This window comes from Plectropomus leopardus, chromosome 23 (genome assembly GCF_008729295.1).
Source record: "Plectropomus leopardus isolate mb chromosome 23, YSFRI_Pleo_2.0, whole genome shotgun sequence".
Lineage (NCBI taxonomy): Eukaryota > Metazoa > Chordata > Actinopteri > Perciformes > Serranidae > Plectropomus > Plectropomus leopardus.
In genome coordinates this window covers 11,311,006-11,330,846 of record NC_056485.1, presented here as the reverse complement: position 1 = coordinate 11,330,846, position 19,841 = coordinate 11,311,006, and the positions used below count along the sequence as shown (strand labels likewise).

General features: G+C 40.1%; 1 protein-coding gene across 1 annotated transcript in view; it reads right to left on the bottom strand.

The window, feature by feature from the left end:
- The window catches only part of LOC121961921 (adhesion G protein-coupled receptor L3-like), a 249,776-nt gene that overhangs the window by 20,442 nt on the left and 209,493 nt on the right, over positions 1 to 19,841 (bottom strand). Inside the window, exons 16-19 of the mRNA XM_042512028.1 lie at positions 16,577 to 16,786; positions 13,630 to 13,850; positions 8,066 to 8,132; positions 5,292 to 5,383 (exon numbers count right to left, since the gene is read on the bottom strand). Coding sequence (XP_042367962.1) covers positions 5,292 to 5,383; positions 8,066 to 8,132; positions 13,630 to 13,850; positions 16,577 to 16,786 — 590 coding nt within the window. The remainder of the gene's footprint in view (positions 1 to 5,291; positions 5,384 to 8,065; positions 8,133 to 13,629; positions 13,851 to 16,576; positions 16,787 to 19,841) is intronic.

The window sequence follows — 19,841 nt, the reverse complement described above, 5'->3', positions numbered from 1 at the left end:
CTAATTGACTCAGTTATAATAGTGAAGGCTTCACTGACTGCGACACCAAATTGGACAAACATTGGAAGTGTATCTGGCTTTTTTGTCTAGTTGCGAGACAAGTGGATAACAAAAATGTTATTTCAATCCATGTTAGAGATTCTACTTACCTATTAGGATGTGTTGATGATTAACACAAGCACTGTGATATGTCTGGCTAGGCAGTACCGTTCTTTTAAATTTGTTTGTGCAGCCGTGTGTTGAGAAATGGCTCTTGACTTAAAAACTGTGTCAGATGAATGAGGCCTCACAGAAGCAGTGCTGCTCTATACCATTTTTTTCCAACGGTCATCTGAAACATTGCCGACTGTTTCGGAGTCAGTAAGACTCGGGGGTCGGGAGGTCAGCTGTTTGGCACATTATGGGAGGCCAGTGTAATAAATCATATGACAGTGAGAACTCCAGCAGTCAATATTTTTCTGCAGAACAAATGTATCTTGCGGTACCGAAGATGAGGAACATACAGAAATGGGAGTTGGAAAATGCTATCTAGAAAAGTGTGGCAGTATTTCTAAGCAGTGCTTTGCTCGATGTTCCCGCTGTTCTGGTCCACTCGTGGTCTGGAGGTGTATCAAAGTGTTCTACTAAGCAATCTACTTCCACACTGTACCTTAGTATATAAGCGAGAGAGCCAAAGAAATGGGCTTGCAGGTGGTCTGCCTGTATTTCTGCAAGTGTTTGAACCCCCACGCTTGTGAACTTCATAGCGGATGTTTGAGATTGGGGCTCTGTATTAGTTTGTGCTTATAGTGCATATGTCTGAGTATAAACATGTATCTGAGACTGTGCTGATGATCAGAATCCACACTGTGAGCAGAGTCCCAACAGAGATTTTTATATAATAAAGGAAAGGCATGGGAAAAAGCCACGTGTTTCAATATTTAAAAGCAGTACGTCCAAAAAAGAAAGTCATGAAAAACACTCACTGTATATTCAGATCATTTACAAGTCAAGCTGCTTCACAATTCTCTTGCCATAACCTGATTGCTGTTCTTTCATTGCTGCAAAGTGCACGACTGATCTACTTTTTCTTTGTGACACACCAGAATCAAATAGCCTAGAAAACACATAGCCTGTTATTTCCAAGAATCTGATGAAAAACTTGAACAAAAGATGTGACACTGAATGGCTTTCACCATGTAGCTACTTCAAAATGTGTCAAGTTTGGATTAACCTATTATCAACATCGCAGGGAAGTATAGGACCTCATTACAGCTTTGACAAAGCAAGGCAAAAAAGAACAGAAGGAGAAATGTTGAGCCTTCTTTCATAAAGCTGAAAAGTAAAACCAGGATTGGGTTGCACTAGCTGTTCTTAAATTCTGTAGGTTGAAGGCTAAGTCCTGCATAAATTGTTCGTGAATACTAGCTAGTTTTTAATGACTGATATTTGGTTGCAACATTTAAAATTAGGAAATGCAATACAGTAACTATATAACACTTTAATAATGTGTAAATAAGATGCTACATCTATTCACCTGTGTTCACCTAACCTGTAACCTAACTTCCAAGATTAACAGTTTTAGAGGGGCAACAATATGGTGAACTGTGGGTATTACTTTGGTTAATTTTCATATGCATAGATGGAAAACTGACAATTAGTGGTATTTATGAAGTTTATATTGAGTGGGAAAAACCCTCTTGTGCCAAGCCAACTAATTCTGCTTACTGATTTAGCTTTTGGCCAGACAAAAATGTATTCAAGTATGACAACCCTATATTTCTGTTGTTAGGCGGTGACTTCTAGTGGCCTCAATAATTGTCGTGAGCAAAGGGGGAAGTTAAATGATGTAGTATAAAGAGTGATAAAGTCTGTGTTAGGGTGGATGGATGGGTCAAACAAATACAGGACTTTCACCCAAGAGATTGCTGTTTGTGTCCTGTGTGCCAATCTTTTTATTTAAGGATGACAAAGGCATAACTCACCATACTAGCCATTAATGGCTAGTAGTATTGCCTCTGTTGGTTGGCTCAGTTAGATTTAGGCAAGAGGAATGGAACTGGTTAAGAGTAGGATAAGAATGTCAGAAAAAAAACCAAACAAACTTGCGTCCCATGTGACACAAAATTCAACACCGACATATCTAAAATTATGTACTAAAGTTGACTAAAGTAATGTACCTAAGTCATAAAAATAATTTTTGTCTGAAGTCAAGTCACATTAATAACATCATATTTAACAATGTTAACATGGTGTTTAAAACTGTAAATGTTTCTAAACTTGAATAGTATAATAAAGATTTACATTATCTTACTGTTGTGGTACTCTCCAATGATCATATATGTCATCTGGGGAGTCAGTGGAAAACTACATATTCTTTCGTTGAGGTATGAGGATATGGCATAACATTTAATTTAGGTAAACAGTAAGTTGCTGTGTTATTTTGGGGGAAATATAACTCAAAATCTCTTCTTTTATTGTGTGTCAGGTCAGATGCTTCGACCTTATTCCATATTTTTTTTTACTCTTTATTAAAAAAAGAGCAAATAACAGCAGACTAATAGTTTTATCAGTTATTCTGTAACAATTGCAGTTGGAAGTTATTGGATATGAGGACTGGTGAAATGATCTCTAATTTAGCAATACAGAAATATTTACTTAGTGAATACTTGCATTATAAGTAACTTATGGAGTGCTGATGCAACTCACTTCCCTCACTTCACAGGAGGATAACAAAACATCAAAATATTGCAACTTCTGTGTTTTTCTTTCGTGACAGATCTCATGCAAGCTGAACATCTTTAAAAGTTGCCCTTCTGCTACAGGTCATCCTGAGGTGACTGTTATGTCAGCGCGGGTCACACCGTGGCTCTACTCTAAAGCAACGCTTAAAAACCTCGGCTTGACTGAGGGACATCCTGGAGTGAATTTGTGATGGAAAAACACAGCACGGTCTGACATGTTGCAGCTTTAGCATGCTACATCATGCTCGCAGAAGATTGTTTTTTTATGTGTGTATCACTGTGCTGAGAGGAGCAGGGCAGACAGGGCCACTGTGCTGAGACACAACCAGTGATGTGATGCCACCAGAAAAAAAAAAACAGCCACAGCTCCAGCCATAAAGTAGACTAATGTGTCCAGAGTGGCTTAAAAAAAAGGGAGGCAGACAGCAAAAACAGAGCAGAGACCCTTATCCATCATAGCAAACGGGCGGCAAAACAACTTTACACCATCTGTAGAACGAGTCTGTCCTGACACCAGGTAGCTGGAGCTTTTGTCAAATACAATGACCGAAAATGCTGTGTCATTCTTCAGGGTAAAGGGACCTTAAAACCAACTTTTAAAACTCTTTATTAGCTAGCGTCTAGCCAGAGCTCAGGATGAAACTTTTAGGAGAGTAACTGAACTGAAGTGTGGAGTTTAATGCAAAATGTTTTAGTGCCTAAACCTCTTCCCCGCCATGGGGATGCATGTGTTCCCGTCTGACATTACTGTCTTTTGGAGGCTGTAGCAGGCTGAATTTTGGTACCAACCTAGCTTGTTGAGAAAAAGGTTAAATAGCGCGTCAAAATTTTCACACAGGGTTCCTTGACCTCTCGCCTCAAGATATGTGAATGAGTTCGATGTATAATAAGTCTTACCCTTTGCAGATATCTCTACTTTATGCTAGTCCAATGCAGTTTTGGGGTAAAATGACTGAAAAGCTGAGACTCTTGTGGATTTAATGAGCCCAATTTTCTTCATGTGAAATGTTAGCCCCCACAGTAGCCATTTAATTGTAATGAGACAATTTTTTAAAAGGAAATCATTGTTTAAAATGACCTACCCCTACGATCATTATAACCTCATGGAACTTTACAACCACAAAGTAGAAACCATAAGGCACTCACAGTATGTATGCCTTTTAAAGTTATACTACACGAAATCTGTGTAAGAAATGTTATGAAACCCAAAATCGGTGCAAGAACTTATGAGACATAATTGGGCAAGAGAACGGCTATCATATATGTCCATCATGTCCAAAGCCCGAAGTTATGAGTCACACATACTTATGACTTAAAAACTTGACGATGCTGAGCAGCATCTCAAATTAATCCTCAGGTTCCAAGCCATTAAAGGACGTTTTCAGACATAGTGTTGACCTCCTATCTCCCTCTAAATCCCCTCTGTCATCCCTAAAAAAAGCCTTTTGGAGGGAGGGGTGGAGTGGAGGAGTTTCAAGTTGCACTAATCAATATCTTTACAGTGACAATGGATCATATGACAGCTGCATTTATCATCTCGCAACACTAATGTTACTGCTTGATGGATTAAAAAAGTGAAACTATTTGACTTTTCCATCATACTGAAATGGGTTTACACCCAAATGACAAAAACACAAGCAGCTTACTAATAAAAACGATAAAACATTTAACCACTAGTATGGTCCTTTACTTTTAAACAGACAGATTTTGCCTTTCTTATTATTCCACAAGGGGATATGCATTTTTACTGATTGTAGATAAACATATTGCACGTCCAGATGCCTTGCCTTAAGTAATGCTACTTAATGTGAAACTTTAGTAGAAAACGTTTACTAGCTGAAATTTACCTAAGCAAAACTAAAATAAATTTTATCTAGGCGGTAAATATATGGCAAACTTTAACGAGCAAACGTGTAAATGCCAAAGTTTGAATCTAAGTTTTATAGTGATCATTGTCCCTTAAGCTTTATTATTATCTGAAAGCAGCCAGGAATAAGAAGATAACCAGACTCAAACACACATAAAACACACACAAGATATGAATATTCATTGGCGGCGTGTTGACACCAAGATAACACCGTGTCAGGTCTGTCAGATTGTCTCCTGGCCTTTTCCCGTGGCAGACAACGGCGTCCTTCAGATAATGATGGAGACGCAACGGAATACCTGTTTGATTTTAACCCCGCCTGACACAACCTTTCAGCATAATAGGGGGTGCTTACCTTGCAGGCTCAGACTCCAGGACCCTTGGGTTGGGTGTTCACAACCTTAAGTGCTTTTAATGAGGTTTCAAAATATCAAAGGGGGAAGCAAGGAAAAGTGAATTGCTCAGGAACATCAGCTTGAATACAGAGTAACATCCAAATGTTGCTCTTTAAACTGGAGGAAACTGGAGGAAACAGGAGGAAGCGTCGGCTCAAACAGAGTAGATACAATCAGCTGTCAGGCTGTGTTGGCGAGCCTGTCACACTCATATTGAAACATTCTTTCCATCTGTAACAAAGCGTCACAAGGAGTGCTATTTCTGGATGACTTTAATGGATATCTGGGTGATCTGAGTGCTCTTACTTGATGTTGTCCAGGCAACCGGAGTCTGGTTTCAAGATGGCCGTGTGATGGAACATCTTGTAGAGAGCGATGCCCAGGAAGATCACATTGAGCTGAGAGATAGACAGAGATTCACAGAGAGAGAGAGAGAGATGAGAGATGGGGGGGGGGGGTAAGCTTGTATGTTTTCTGTTTCAGTTCCATTCATTTTAAATCAGAGCACTTTGTAGCACAGAGCTGGAATGCCACAGCCAGACTCGCTTTCCCACTTTGCCAAACAGAGCACAAAATCCTGTGAAACCTCCATGGTGGTACAACAGACTAAACAGAGAACGGTGAGACAAGACAGCTGCATACTTGTATGAGGGAGCCTTTCCATCTGACTTATTCACACTTGTCTCATCATATTCACACTTAGAGACAACCACGGGGAATAAGTGCCACTGCTGCTGCGTTCATTTTCTTTTACAGTTTGGAGAAGAAAAAAAAACATGAAATTTTTGTGAAATGCTTGAAGAATTTACAGCATTCATAGCATCATGTTACCTGCTGTATCGCCTGCAATGACAGCCTTTAAAGGAGCTTGATACGATATTCAGAACATTAAACCTTTAAAAACTCACATCCTGCTGAGAGACACAGGAAGTTTCTGTTTGATGAATCCTGTATATATATATTTTGAAAATAAAAACTATAATTGTTATTCATTCTTTTTGCAGCACAAAGTTGAGGCTACCGTCTTCCGTTTTATCATGTGCTATGATGTCTTTGCGCTAAGTTACATGTGATGCGAAAACATGCTATTATCATTATTATTAGTAGTAGTATTATAATAATATGACAATAATAATAATGATATGTTACTTAACTATTATTTTTTGAATGACAACTATTTCATCAATCATTATGGATTATTGACATGCGTATATAACTTTTTAGTTTAGGTTGTACAGATTTTAGAGATATGAAGAATTTGAAGAAATGACATCACAGTAAGCAAAAATACCAATGTAGGCACTGCTGTAACTGTTCTCCTATTTGCTATGTAAAGATAAAGTGGAGTAATGGTGTTCTGAGCAGAGAAAGAAGACACGCTCCTTCTGTGTGTGTTGTTATCCGATCGTTTTTTGTCATGGTAGACAGTCTACCTACATGTATATGTGAGTCCCTGTGTTTGATCCCACTGGGCAGTTAATCACTGCCACTCTGCACTGCACATACATAGCAGTTACCGCTGATATCGGAATGGCATTGGTACAGGAAATGTAGCATGCTTTTATCACACTCTGCAATCATATAGAGCTCCTTTAAGTGGTGGGATAAAATTTCATCAACACTCTGATATGCCCTATTTATAAAATAGGACACATTTATATACCTTCCTGCTCTGTGCAAGCGCTCTGTTTTCTTGATGTACCACATTTTCTATTCAAAAGACAAACTGAGAAATAAAACTTAAAAAACACGAACAGAAGTTGAGTCGAGCATGTCTCAGTGAGTTGAACTTTTGCACCTATGTTTTCCAAATACACTGTAATTATTCAGAAAAATAAGAAAAAAATATGTCTTGTGTTTGACTGCTGAATAGTTAAAAAAAAACTGTACATGTGACAGACCCACTCTGGTGTATCTCATTATTTTCTGTTTCTCTGGAGTCGGTAATCAAAAAAATAGATAATGAGTCGAATCTGGTCACAGCATGGGGGTCTTTTCAGAAGGACTCCTAAAAAATTATGGCAATTAGTAAGCTTTCACTTACTTTACCGCGGTTCACAGTTGACATTACGCTAATATGAGGTGAGTATTTATAAAAAAAAAAAAAATTATTAACTGCTTAAAATGCATCCTTGCTGAAAACCCTTACCAAATTCCCAGGGGTACAATTGGATCTGAGCAGGAGCCTTCTTTCCAACACAGATATTCTTTTTTGTAAATTGAAGAGAGAAAGGAGTGAGTCATGAGGCACATATTGTGAATGATTGCACAAAACTGGAGCGTGAAAGTGCATTATGTGTGTTTGGATTTAGCATCCAACTGGGCAGTAAGAGAGTATTTGTATTGAGTAAGAGTTTTCGGGTCCCGCGGAACAAGAATATTGTCACATTTCCTACTTGTTGAGGATATTTATGAGTTGATTTACTGGTTTCTAATATTTATTATGATGGCTGACTGGTGTCTCGGGAAATTAGGAGCACACCTCTTGTGGCACGGCAATATTTACAGCTTGGCATTAGCTTAAATGCTTAGATGAACGTCACTCTGACATCAGATTTAAAGCAGTTGGATCAATAAATGTGATATTTTATTAGAAAATTGGGGCTGTCCTAGTTGGGAAAGACACAGAAAGTGTGTGTGCGGGTCCTTCTTGCATAATGCTTGTGTATTCGCACCCAGAGCTGTCTGCGTGCCTGCGAGGAGGAGATGGAAAAAGGTAGCGGAGTTGGAACGGGAACAAAATCAATCATAATCGCAGTGCGGATTACTCCAACACTGCATACTGAGCAGAGTTCACTCTCTTTCTCTCCTTCTCCCCACCTCTCTATCCCCCCCAAAAATTGTCTCAGCCGGTGACTGCAGCGGGGTGACAAACTGCAATATATTCTCTACACCCCTCATTCGTTTTTCTGGACGGCTCCGTGCCCGGCGGTGGCATATATGCTCAACAGGGCAGAGAAAAAAGGGAGGATAGGAGCTAGAAAAAGGGATCTCGCTGGACCATTTAAGCGACGACCCGCAGGCTAAGTAGGGTTAATGAGCAGGAGGGGGGTGGTGGGGTGGGCGGGGGGTACGCTTACCATAATTATCAAGGTTGCTGGTCCTATGAAACTCCAAATGAAGTAGGTGTCCAGGCGAAGCCAGCAACTGCAATGAAAGAGATAGAGTGAGAGGAGAGGGAGATATGAAGTGAGAGAGAGGGCGGTGAGGAGAGGAAGTGAGGAGGAGGAGGGGGGAGAGAGAGAAAGATTTGAGGTTATAGCTTTATACTCCTGCTCAGAGGATATACATCAAGTAGGAGGCTGGAGTGACACAGAGGAATAGGCTCTTCAAAAACATAGATTGCCGCAAGGAGTTTGAAGAATTATGGCCATCAGTAAGAATTTGGAGGAAAGGGGGCTTTCAGTGTCAATGACAGCAATAATGATGGGCTTTCATAGCCAAACAGGTGTACCATCAAAGCTAAAGAAAAAAAAAATTGTTGGGATGGAACAAAAAACTGTAAGGGATGCGCCACAAAAGCTGGGAGTGACTAGACTTTAGCTCGATTCTGTTTCAATTTGCCTGGGTAACATAGATAATCACCATTACAGATGATAATTTATGGATGATTCAATTAGAACTCAATTGAATCCTAGTTGTATCACTCCAAAGGAATTAGATTGACCTTGACCCTGACAGACATGGCCACACACAGTCCTTGTGCGCTCAACAAAGTGTCTTACATGTTCACGTTAACTGCGATGACTTTCTAGGACTGCTGTAATTATGTCAATAATTAAATAGCACGCTCTCCTGACCTGACACTTCATATCCAAACACCACATATAGTCAATTCTCCTTCGCTGAGTAAAACTAAATACAGAGCAGAAGCAACAGGGCTGCTGTAGGGTGGCAGGGCTCTTTTGAAATGGTAAAAAAAAAGTTTGATTCATGACCTGTAGTTGAATTATTAATCTTTTAATCTCCGCTGCTGCAGCAGACAGACGCCTCCATTTTTGGCTACTGGAATTTTACAGTTCATATGGGCGTGTTGTCATTCAGGCTGACAGAGGGGGGGAAATGGAAGTGGCAGAGTATCAGCTGTAATTCAATAGCATTTTAAGTCCAATTGAGGTGTACAGTATCAGGCACTTTCAAGGAACAGACCACTGGGCTTTACAAAATGACTAAAAAGCGCTGAAGACAAAGATTTAAACTAGAATTACCACCTCGCAGTCGCACTTACAGTTTACATCCATGTCTGTGAAAACATGAATGCTTCACACACATCTTCCACCTGACAGCACAAAAGATCTATATCCAAGTGTCCTAGAACAGTCTCACCAATGTGGCCAAAAAATATGGCCATAGCTCATTTTATGAGGTCACAGTGACCTTGACCTTTGACCGTCAATCACCGAATTCTTATCACTTTATTTTTGAGTCAACATTCTATCCTTAAGATACTGCAAGAGAATGAAACACATGTACTTTAAGGTGTTCATCAGATATTGCAAAAAGAATGAGACAGACAAGGTCACAGTGACCTTGACTTTTCACCTATTACCACCAAAATCTAGCAGTTTATTGTTGAGTCCAAGTGGACATTTGTGCCAAATTTGAATAGACTCCCTCACGGATTGAGATATCATGTTCACAAGGATGGGACAGATGGAATGGAATGGAAATGCCAAAAACATAATGCCGTGGCCAAAGTTATCGCAGGTACAGAGGCATAAAAAGCAAACATATATGTTTTTACTTAGGCATGCTGCCTTAAAATGTCATTTCTGCTTCAAGGTTACGTGTTTTTTTTCCCCATAAAACACATTCTGATCACAAGACAAAGCAAGATACAATCATCCATGATATAATGACTGCTATTGTGGTCCCATTCTCTTGGAGGAAAACAGTATTTACAGCTACACACCCTACAAATTGAAAATTCCGACAAAAAAAACCTCAACTGCAATAGACAAGTTTTGTACATGTTTCACTTTTTGTCACCAAAGCCCAGGCAGACAAACGAGAGAGAATACTGTATAAGAAGTGACAGGACAAAAATTGAGTGGTTCTTTGTTGTTCCTGGGACTTGATATGTCTCCCCCTCACTGATATCAATGGATGAGAGGAGGCAACACAGAAAAAACACATATGGATGCATAAAGAAGTGAACAAGCGCAAACAAAAGACGCACAACATGCACAGAACCCTGGCAGCTCATCAAAGCACATGCTCCGAACGTCGCAGTTATAAATTATGCTGAAGCTTCTATTGTTCGTTTTTTTGCCTTCTTCTTCTTCAGATCATAGAAAGATTTAAAGACATGGTGGGCGGTGGGAGCTGCAGGCTGTCATTTCTTTTTTCTGCCTCCTCTACCTCCCCGTCTCCACTTGTGTCACGGTTGTGTTTGGCTTTTTGGAGCACATCTAGTTTTATCTTCCCTCCTGGTATGCTACTTTGTGCACTTTTCCATTAGTAACCGAGCAATAAAAACCAGAAATGTGTGCCAGTCAAAACACAAGCCGAGCTTGTGCCAACAGCTTGCACCGAGTATTCTGGCATTTGTGACACCAATCTGCAGCGATCTGAGACAGACTGTCCTTTGAGCCATGGCAGCTTAATCTGCAAAGACGTCTCTGCAACAGAGATAGTCATTTGTTGGCGTGATAGTGAGCTGATGACCAAGTGAGTGACTAAAGCAATGTGAAATAATTGAGCCAAAGAGATCACCAGGGGCCTTTTGATTCAGTCTGAAGTCCTGGAGCACATTATGTACTTGTGCACGGTGTTTGATAACACTGATTAAAGGTACGCTGAGAAGTTTGGGGCAATGTTTTGATGAGTAGGTCCCCGTTTTGTTTGGGTACTCGTGTTCATCTAATACAAATTACTGTAAGTGGTTTCAAGCAAATGCCCCAAGAAACCAATAAGCCAGCAACATGCAGGAAAGAAGACCAGAAGAGTGGTAGCATGAGACTCCAAAAGGTACACTACAATATACAAGACCAAGGTCACTAGACAGTGGCTGATAGCTGTTTGTGTCAGTCGGATACTTGTTGGTAGCTTGTATACTTTACAGTGGTAAGTTAATAAGTGGCCCATAAGCCCACAACACAACTGTCGAAACCACAATGTTTGTTTGGTTGTGCAAGTAACCGGTGCAAAAATAATTGTAGAGAAACTACTATAAAAAAAGACTTGCAGCAACTAACCTCCTTCCAAAATAAGACTTTTCCTTTAATTTTCTTAAATATCTGTATTACTGAAAGAACAACAACAAAAAAAAATTGCAGATCCTTTAATGTGTGGTTTTGTTGATGAGAAAGAAAAAAAACAAATTACATCGTCAAACCCACAACCAGTCTTAAGATAGTGAGAGCAAACAAGGCCAATAGTGGTTAAATTGCAGTAAACATGCTACCAGATTAGCTTGTTGGCTAGACTACCTCTGCTGATCACGTGATACAGAGGATGCAAAGTGGTTTTGGTGAGAGACACTCAATAGAAAACTTCACAGGACACCTTCAACAACAGCCAACGTTATTTTTCTGCATACTCAGTGGAGCGGACGGACTACTGTTGCGCCAACTCAATTACTGAGACCAAAGCCTCAGAATTCTGTCTTCTGAGTTTACAGGTGGTTTGATATATTACTTTCATTAAACTGGAGACAATACACGGTATCACATCAATGCTTTGCTGAACACTAGGCACCTTCACTGAATGTGAGAGGACTAAAATGCCTTGCTCAAGGGCACATTTAGTGTAATCACTCAGAGTAATTGAATGGAAGCCCTAGTGTACTTCTCTGGGTTCAGACATTCCTATTTGATCTCAGACTTTGAACAGGTGACTTCACAAGCTCACTGACCTTCAGGCTGCTGCGGACATTTTAATGTGCTCTATTATTATGAGCCACTGGGGCATGGCTTCGGCTATCCACCAAACCTGGGTCACTTTTGACAGCAACTTGTTGGCTATCTCTGCTCAAAGTGAGACCACCCATAAAGCGCTGCTGCGGTCCCCCAAAATCAATTTGCGGCAGGGATACGTGCCCTCCCCCAGCCTTTGCTATTCACCACGTGTCACGCCTTGTCCCTTCCCTCATCCTTCAATGGCCGCATATAATTGTTCCACCGGTGGCAGGCTTTAATTATTCACATGATGCCAAGGCTCAGGCGGTGGCAGCTATCACCTCATCCATCACCAAGAACTATGGCTCTGCCGATCTACAAATGCACTGTCTACCAGTTGCGATGTGTGTGGCAGTGTGTGTGTGCCATATATGATAAACATCTTGGAAGCAAACTGCTGATGCCGGTCTTCATTATTTTCAGATGGGTTTAAGATTAACAGTGAGGAATGGAGGGAGCTCCTCTGCTTGGCATTACACTGCTTTATAGACCACTTTGTATTGCAGAGGAAAGAGCTTATGTAGCTTCTGCAGGAAATACAAAAAGGCAGTCTCCGTCTCTCCCCATCTTTTTGTTAATCTCCTGTCTCTTTCTCTCTCTTTCACTCTCTATCTCCCTGTTCATACTCTCTCCTCCCTTCTTCTAAATCTCCCTCTGTAATTTGTGCATCCGAAAACGCTGAAGACATTACCGCAACAGCCCCCCATTCATCCAGCAATACTATCTCCTGAAGTTCGCATTTTTCACTGTCAGAACCATGTCAATTCAGCAGTGGGGAAAATGTATGCAGCTTGAGCAAACGGTTCTGCTTCATTAAAAGTTGATGATGAGCAAAAGCTATTGGAGCGTCATCTGTGAGATTGTCAAAGCGCCTCAAACCAACACAAACAGTTGTCAGGTTGTTAGCAGGGTTTCTGTGGCTGATGCACACAGAACGGTGGGGTTAAGCAAGGAACGCCTGTTGGGTTTTCTTGGCCACCTGGTTTCCATATCAGGATGTAGACTTAATCCACAGATTCTACATTGATTTCTACAGAGCTGCTTAAGTGACATGGGGGAGAAAAAATAGATGGTGGAAACAAAATTTTAGTGGAAAAAAACTGATGGTTGACAAAATAGATGGTGAAAAAAAATAGGGTAGAAATAAATTAAATGGTGAGAAAAAAAATGCCCCGAGAAAGTTATCAGGGAGAATTTTTTTCACTATCAATTTTTTTTTTTAGACCATCAAAATTTTTTCACCCATCAATTTTTATTTTTTCCTAAATCATTTTTTTTTTCCTAAATCATTTCTCCACTAACTTTTCTTTTCAACCATTATTTTTTTACCCTCCCCCTCACCACCATCTATTTTTTCCCCATGTCCCTTTAGGGGCTCCTTAGTTTTTCCAGAGCTGTGGACGAATTATGTTCTTGACAAAACTCAGAACAATAGAGGACATTTATTGTTCTGCTTACTAAATGCATTTTGGTGAAAACTGGTGGAAATCTCTTTTAATATCTGCTGGTTAAGTGGACAAATGCACTTGTTCGGAAGCTGTCCGTGCGCTCAACAATAATACATGAGTTTGACTTCTCCTCATGCAAAAATGAATGTCAAAGCAATTACTTGTATACTTATATGCATAACTCACTCTCAAAAAGGTACGTGCAGGAAGGAAAGCCACTTCCTCTGAATCATTCAGACAGACTGTGAAGCCTAATGTGCTCACAAACTAGCTCCACCGTACTCCAAATGTACTCACACTCGGTCAGTGCCATAGCTGCGGTAGTCCACTGCGGCAGAGACGGCCACGATTAGCGCGGGAACCCCGTAGCCCACCAGGTAGAAGTAGCGTCGGCGTGAGTGCTCACTCTCAAATACCTCCACCAGCATGATGTAGAGCTGCACGCCCTCCAGGAACATCCATGTGAACGCCGCGAGGAAGAAGAAGTGGAGCAGGGCGGCGAATACGGCACAAGCAATCTGGGAAGGGTTGATGGTGGCAGACAGGAACATAAAATGAGGGAGATAAAGAGGGAGGAAGTGAAAAAAGAAGGGAAATGTCAGCTGAAAACAAAATCACATCAGTTTTAGACATTTCGATGATTTTCAAAAGGATTAAATGCCTTGCTAGAGGGCATGATATGGATTGCAATGTGTGTCATCCAACTGACTATAACCGAGCAGCATATTCTGACCTCTGTGTGTTTGTGTCTTCCCAACAATTAGCATTGCTAAGCTTTTTTTGGCTGAAGTGATTGGATGTTTGCCTGTAGTGACTGGCAGAAAAGCGCTGCAGCTACTGAGCCCATGTGGTCTTATTTGCTGTAGCTGGCATGGATGAAAGAGAGATATGAAGAAGCAAAGTCAACAGTCCAAGAGCCATTTGGAGCTCATTGCATTTTATATCGCGAGCCAGGTGCGAGCACATAATGTAGTTACACACTCCGTGAGCTGATAGAGATACGTACAGGCGAGACTAGATTACAGCAGACTGTCAATCGCATGTATGCGCGTGCCGACACTTTCTAAGAACAATAAGATACATGGATTGATCTAATTATTGGCACAGTTGAACATAACTAGCGTATTTTGTCACTGAAATGGATTCAATTAAATAACTAAAAGGCTGAGTGGATATTAATTGCGGTCCAGGAGAGTGATCTTAGAGCCGGGCAGTGAATCACACCCATAAAATGTTATGGAAGGGAAAGGTGTAGGGCCGAAGCATTATCTTTAACTTCCCAGGGAAGTGGCCGAGCAGACTGAACTGTAGGCTGTGAGTTTGGGTGCTGATGGTGATATTTGAAAAGTAAAATATTGATGTGATTTGACAGCATGAAGCTGAAATGGGGGTGAATTGAGTATTTCTATCAACCGTTATTCACCTGAACTCATAACACTGCTGTGAACTGTAGTTATACTTGGAATAATATGATAAAAACTATTATATTGAATCAATGAATAACTACAATGGCACAGTATATATACATATATATAAATACACAGTATATATATATATATATATATATATATATATATATATATATATATATAAGTATATATCTATACAACTGCAGCAAGATATATACTAGTGTCTGACCCTATCATAAATTCACAGACACAGAAATCATTTTTTACGGTGCTCAGGCAATCATTTTTTCCCACCTCAGAGAGCAACGCTAACTGTGCCTCATTAGCAAGCAAAAATGGCATGATTGCGAGAAGCTGTAGGTGGAATAAAGCCCTCCACCATCCTGTATACATGACTCCACATTTGTCTACAGTGAGTGTTGAGCACACACACTTGAAGAAGACTGTGTGGTGACAGCCTGCCTCCACCTGCTCCCACAGCTGAGCTCTTACAGGAAAGTAATGCCATCCAAACTACAGTTATTATACTAGAAGACGGTTTAGTGTATTGAACGGCTTAATCCAGATTAATCTGAAGTGTTTACAAATTGGAAAAACTGCACCAGGAGGTGCTTCGAGGGGGGTTGAACAAATGAATCCGCGTCTGTGAGTATGTGCAGTATAAGCGTGATCAAGATATGAGGATGTGACAGCAAGTTGGCAGGTGTGTGTTTTGACTGAGTGTGTGAGAGTCATTTCAAGTATGTGTTTGCTTCTCTGCAACCAGGGGACCAAGCGGGAGTGTTTGTTGAATAAAGAGAATCCAATTCTTTCCTTTCAGCATTTCGTTTCAGTGCGCCGGGCAGAATCTGAAAAGTTCAGGGCCACTGGCACTCTTTGGGAAGTACCACTCACAGCACGGCAGGACGCCAAAGGTTGCGTTTTCTCAAAAAAAATTCTAGGCTCTTAAATCTAGGGAAGAGAAAATGGTGAAGACTCCTCAGTGGAGGTTAATACAACGCTTTCAGGGCAGCCTTCAAGCAGCCCTGAGGGAATATGGTACTTGCAAAAAGATTTTCAACAAATTTTGTGATTTCAGACTTTTTGTGCAAGGTGTAAAGAGAGTCTTTATATATTTTTTTTCATCTGGACACTTTTGATGTTCCCTTTTTTGACCAGTTGTTCAAAAGGCTGCTACCAAAGTGTCTACTTGGACTTAAAGCAATAAAGATGTCTTACCTACAACTGCCACTCTTCAGGTAACTTTTTACATTGTTAATCCAAGTCTTTGTAGTCAAGCCACTAAGTATATTTTCAAAAACATTCTACTATTCGTTTACATTATTTTCTGTTTTACTGTTTCTTTTATTAGTTTCACTGCATTGTAGTACTTTGTGTAGCATCCAACAGTGCAAAAATAAATCAATATTTAATTAACCACTATACACAGATATCTGCATATTTATGCAGAACTTGTTGGTAAAGGTTCATGATTTTAGTAGAAATGTTCTCGGATCCATTTATAGTCCGTCTGTAGTTGAGGTAGTATTATGTCTGAATGGCAGGTACAGTCAGTATGAAGAGCAAAAAAGGGGGAACATAATGGCCAAAATGCAATCTTGGAACCCCCCTGCTATTGTCTGACAATGACATCGCTTTTCATTAGCTTTAATTTCATATTTGAATTCATTTGCAGAAATTGCACAGCAGAGGAAGGCTTGGCCCAGATATCCGCTGTCTACACCAGAACCCTGGAAATAATAGCCATTGCCCCCAGAGGCTTATCGTCTTTAGGGCCAATAGCCAATGGGTTCCAAGATGATAATTAAATAAGTATCCATCAGCGGCAGTCTTACCGGCTGGTCACCCCGATTGATCCCGACCAAGAAAAGGGACTCGGCGATGAACAGGCTGATGCAAAGATTCTTATGGATGGTGTTACGATCACTCTGGAGGCCGCGGAAGAAGCAGAAGGTGAAAAGGCTGATAAGCAGGCAGACCAGCGATAGAAGGATGCCAACCCAGGTTATGACATCAAGGAGCATGTCGTGGACAGGGTCTGTGTTCTGTAAGAAAGGAGATGAGACAAAGTAGTCAGTGATGTCTGGTCCATTGTAGGTTGACTTCATGTCAAAACAAAAATAAAAATATTTTTCTTACCATTGTACCCAGGACCTTATTATGGTGCGACAACACGGTAAGAAATGTGTGTATGTCATGTACAGGGATTTATAAAGCAAAAAACAAACCAAAAAAATAATCATACAATTCCATCTCCGTTCTGTCCCAGCAAGAACCCTAAAGCTTTCAGTTTCATTATTTATTTTTTGGGTGTGAAGTGCATTCATTGAACTATCCAATAAACCACTACAGAGTGAGCCACAGGTGGCAGATATGAATCATGAATTAGTCAGTGTGAATCAATCTAAAATGCCCCCCTATTGTTTCATTTTGGTCAGACAACAAAGTGGAACAAAGTGAGCAGTCCAAAGGGCAGCAGGTGTCTAAGACCAACACAACAGGAAAACAATCAAACCTCAACATGGTCAATAACTCTCACTGTTGCTTTTAGATAATTTTCTCTTTTCAAATAGTAATTTGCCACCACAGCCAGTTTTGGGCACTAAAAAGCCTTTTGCTGACAATAAATTTGTGCCTTTATGGGAGAGATAAGGATCAACAGTGATTCCACCGCAGCCATGAAAGAGAATTTACATCAGTCCATAAAAGCCAAGTGCACACAGGGATACTTGGACGGAGGTGGGAAAAGGCAACACACCCGAATACAGCAGAATCTGCAGAATGGCTGACTTCTGTGGCCTCAACCATGTGAAAACAAAGACATTAAAGGAAACAGTGAGGGTAAAAATTAGGGGCTGTTAGAATGGGAGCTTAATTAGGAATGTGTAATAAGTGCCATCTTGTCACCTATTACATGCCCTATGTGCTTTTCTTGCTTGATCAGCAAACTTCACAGAAATCCGCTCAACAATGGTTTCCGAACATGGGTTCTCGTAACCCATATGGTAATGTTACATGAAAAGACTGAGCAGTGGCTCAATTAATGTGATGAAATAGAGATTACAATTTGATTGTAAAAAGAATGCATCCATAATGCAGGCATGTAAGGTCTACCGGTTAGTAAAAACAGCAAAATATGTTTAAATGTAAAACAATAACAACAGCAAGGACAATGTTAACAGTTAAATAAAAGTAACTGATAGTGAAATAGCTAAAGGTAATGGAAACAGTTGAAACAGACAAAAGTAACGAATAATGAAATGGTAAGTTAAAAGTAATAGAAAAAAATGAATAATCTAAAAGTAAAACGAAATAGTTCGCTAAAAATAACAGATATTGAAACAGTTAGCTAAAAGTAAAGGATAATTAAATAGATAGCTAAAAGTAAGGGATACTGAAATAGCTAAAAGTAATGGATAAACAGCTGAAATAGTTAGCTAAAAGTAATGGATAAATAGTTAGCTAAAAGTAATGGATAATGATATTGTTTGCCAAAAGTAATGGATAAACAGCTGAAAAAATTTACTCAAATTTGTTAAAAGTAATAGATAATGAAAAAGTTACAGAGTAACAGATAAACTGTTTAAACATGTTAGTTAGCTAATAGTAGCGGATTATAAAAAAATCACTCAGTTTAAAGTAACAGGTAAACAGTTAAAGCACGAGAACAAAATGTGACAATAATTAACTAAAAAGTAATGCAAAATTTGTTAAAATAGTTTCAAAAAATAATGAATAAATGGTTGAGATAGCCAAAGGAAATAAATCAAAGGTTGAAATAGCCACGAGTCATTAATAAAGGGCTGACACTTCCAAGTACTGCTTCTCCAAGGGGTAGTAGTACAAATGCAAGCACTGACAGTTCAACTTCACACTGTCTATTGTATGAAAAATATTTCACATCCACTTTTATCTTAATATTTAAATAATGCTCAGTTTAAAATAAATTCAGATGAACATATTGAGAGATGGCAGGTGGTGTTAATGATGGGGTACTTGATTCATGGGACATGGCTGTGAGGGGCAAATCTGACTCTTTAACATTGCACAAGCACGTCAGCAAAGCAGCTGCACAGATTCCCTGTGCAATTCACATCTGGTAGGGACTGCAGTGTCATCTGACAATTTGGTATCATGCTACCATGTGGGGAAGAAAAGGCTTGCCAAGACAGATGCCAGAACATGACATGGGCATGAAATAAGTGTCTTCTATATGTAAAACATGGGGATGGGCATCACAGAGATAATTACTGCACGCAAGCACTTTGGTCAGCCTTTAAGGCTTCCTAATTTCCCAAAGGGATCGTCCTCTTTTTCAGCCTGCTGGGCATTGATTTTGAAAAAAAAGGGAGGAAAAAGTGAAAGGGGGGAAGGGAGACGGGGCAATTTTACAGAAATCTGCCAACATCCACACAGCTCACTGTCATCCCTGCTGGGATTCAAGTACTATCTGGGTGGAACTTTTCAAGATTTGACATGATGACTACGTCTGAATGCTAATGAAGATCAAACAGGCATTATTTTAACACAGAAGAACACTGCGTATACTTAAAGGCAGACAGTTAATTAGCAATGACAGGCAGTCAAAAATTAACACAGGTGAAAGCCAAGCAAAACTCTTTTTAAACTGTGTACAAATCGAGGACTGACACTGTGTATTAACTAACAGGCTTAAAATTACAGTTTGGCTGATATCAAACGTTTGTAAGCAGTCTTGGCCTCCTGCAAATAATGTATGACTCTGAGCTATAGTGGAGGACAAACCCAAGGAAATATTTGCTTACGTTGAGAAATGACGCCTCAAAAGCATACTATACGTCTAATGTGTCTCTCAAACAAGCACCTCTTTAAATCATATTTCGACCACAGTCAGCAGTATTTTTCAGCGGGGGCAGGGAGAGAGAGACCATCAACATCCACGGGTGTTTATGCTTCCTTTTTTTTTTCTCCTCCCGAGTCAAGTTAGAGTGAGGAAACTTGGGGGATGAAGTATTGCACAAAAGCCTTGTTTAGTGGCAGCTCAGCTAACGCTAGCAGAGAGGGGAACAGATGCTGATCATTAAGGGGCTCTGGTACAATAACAGCCGCAGTGCTCCTTGA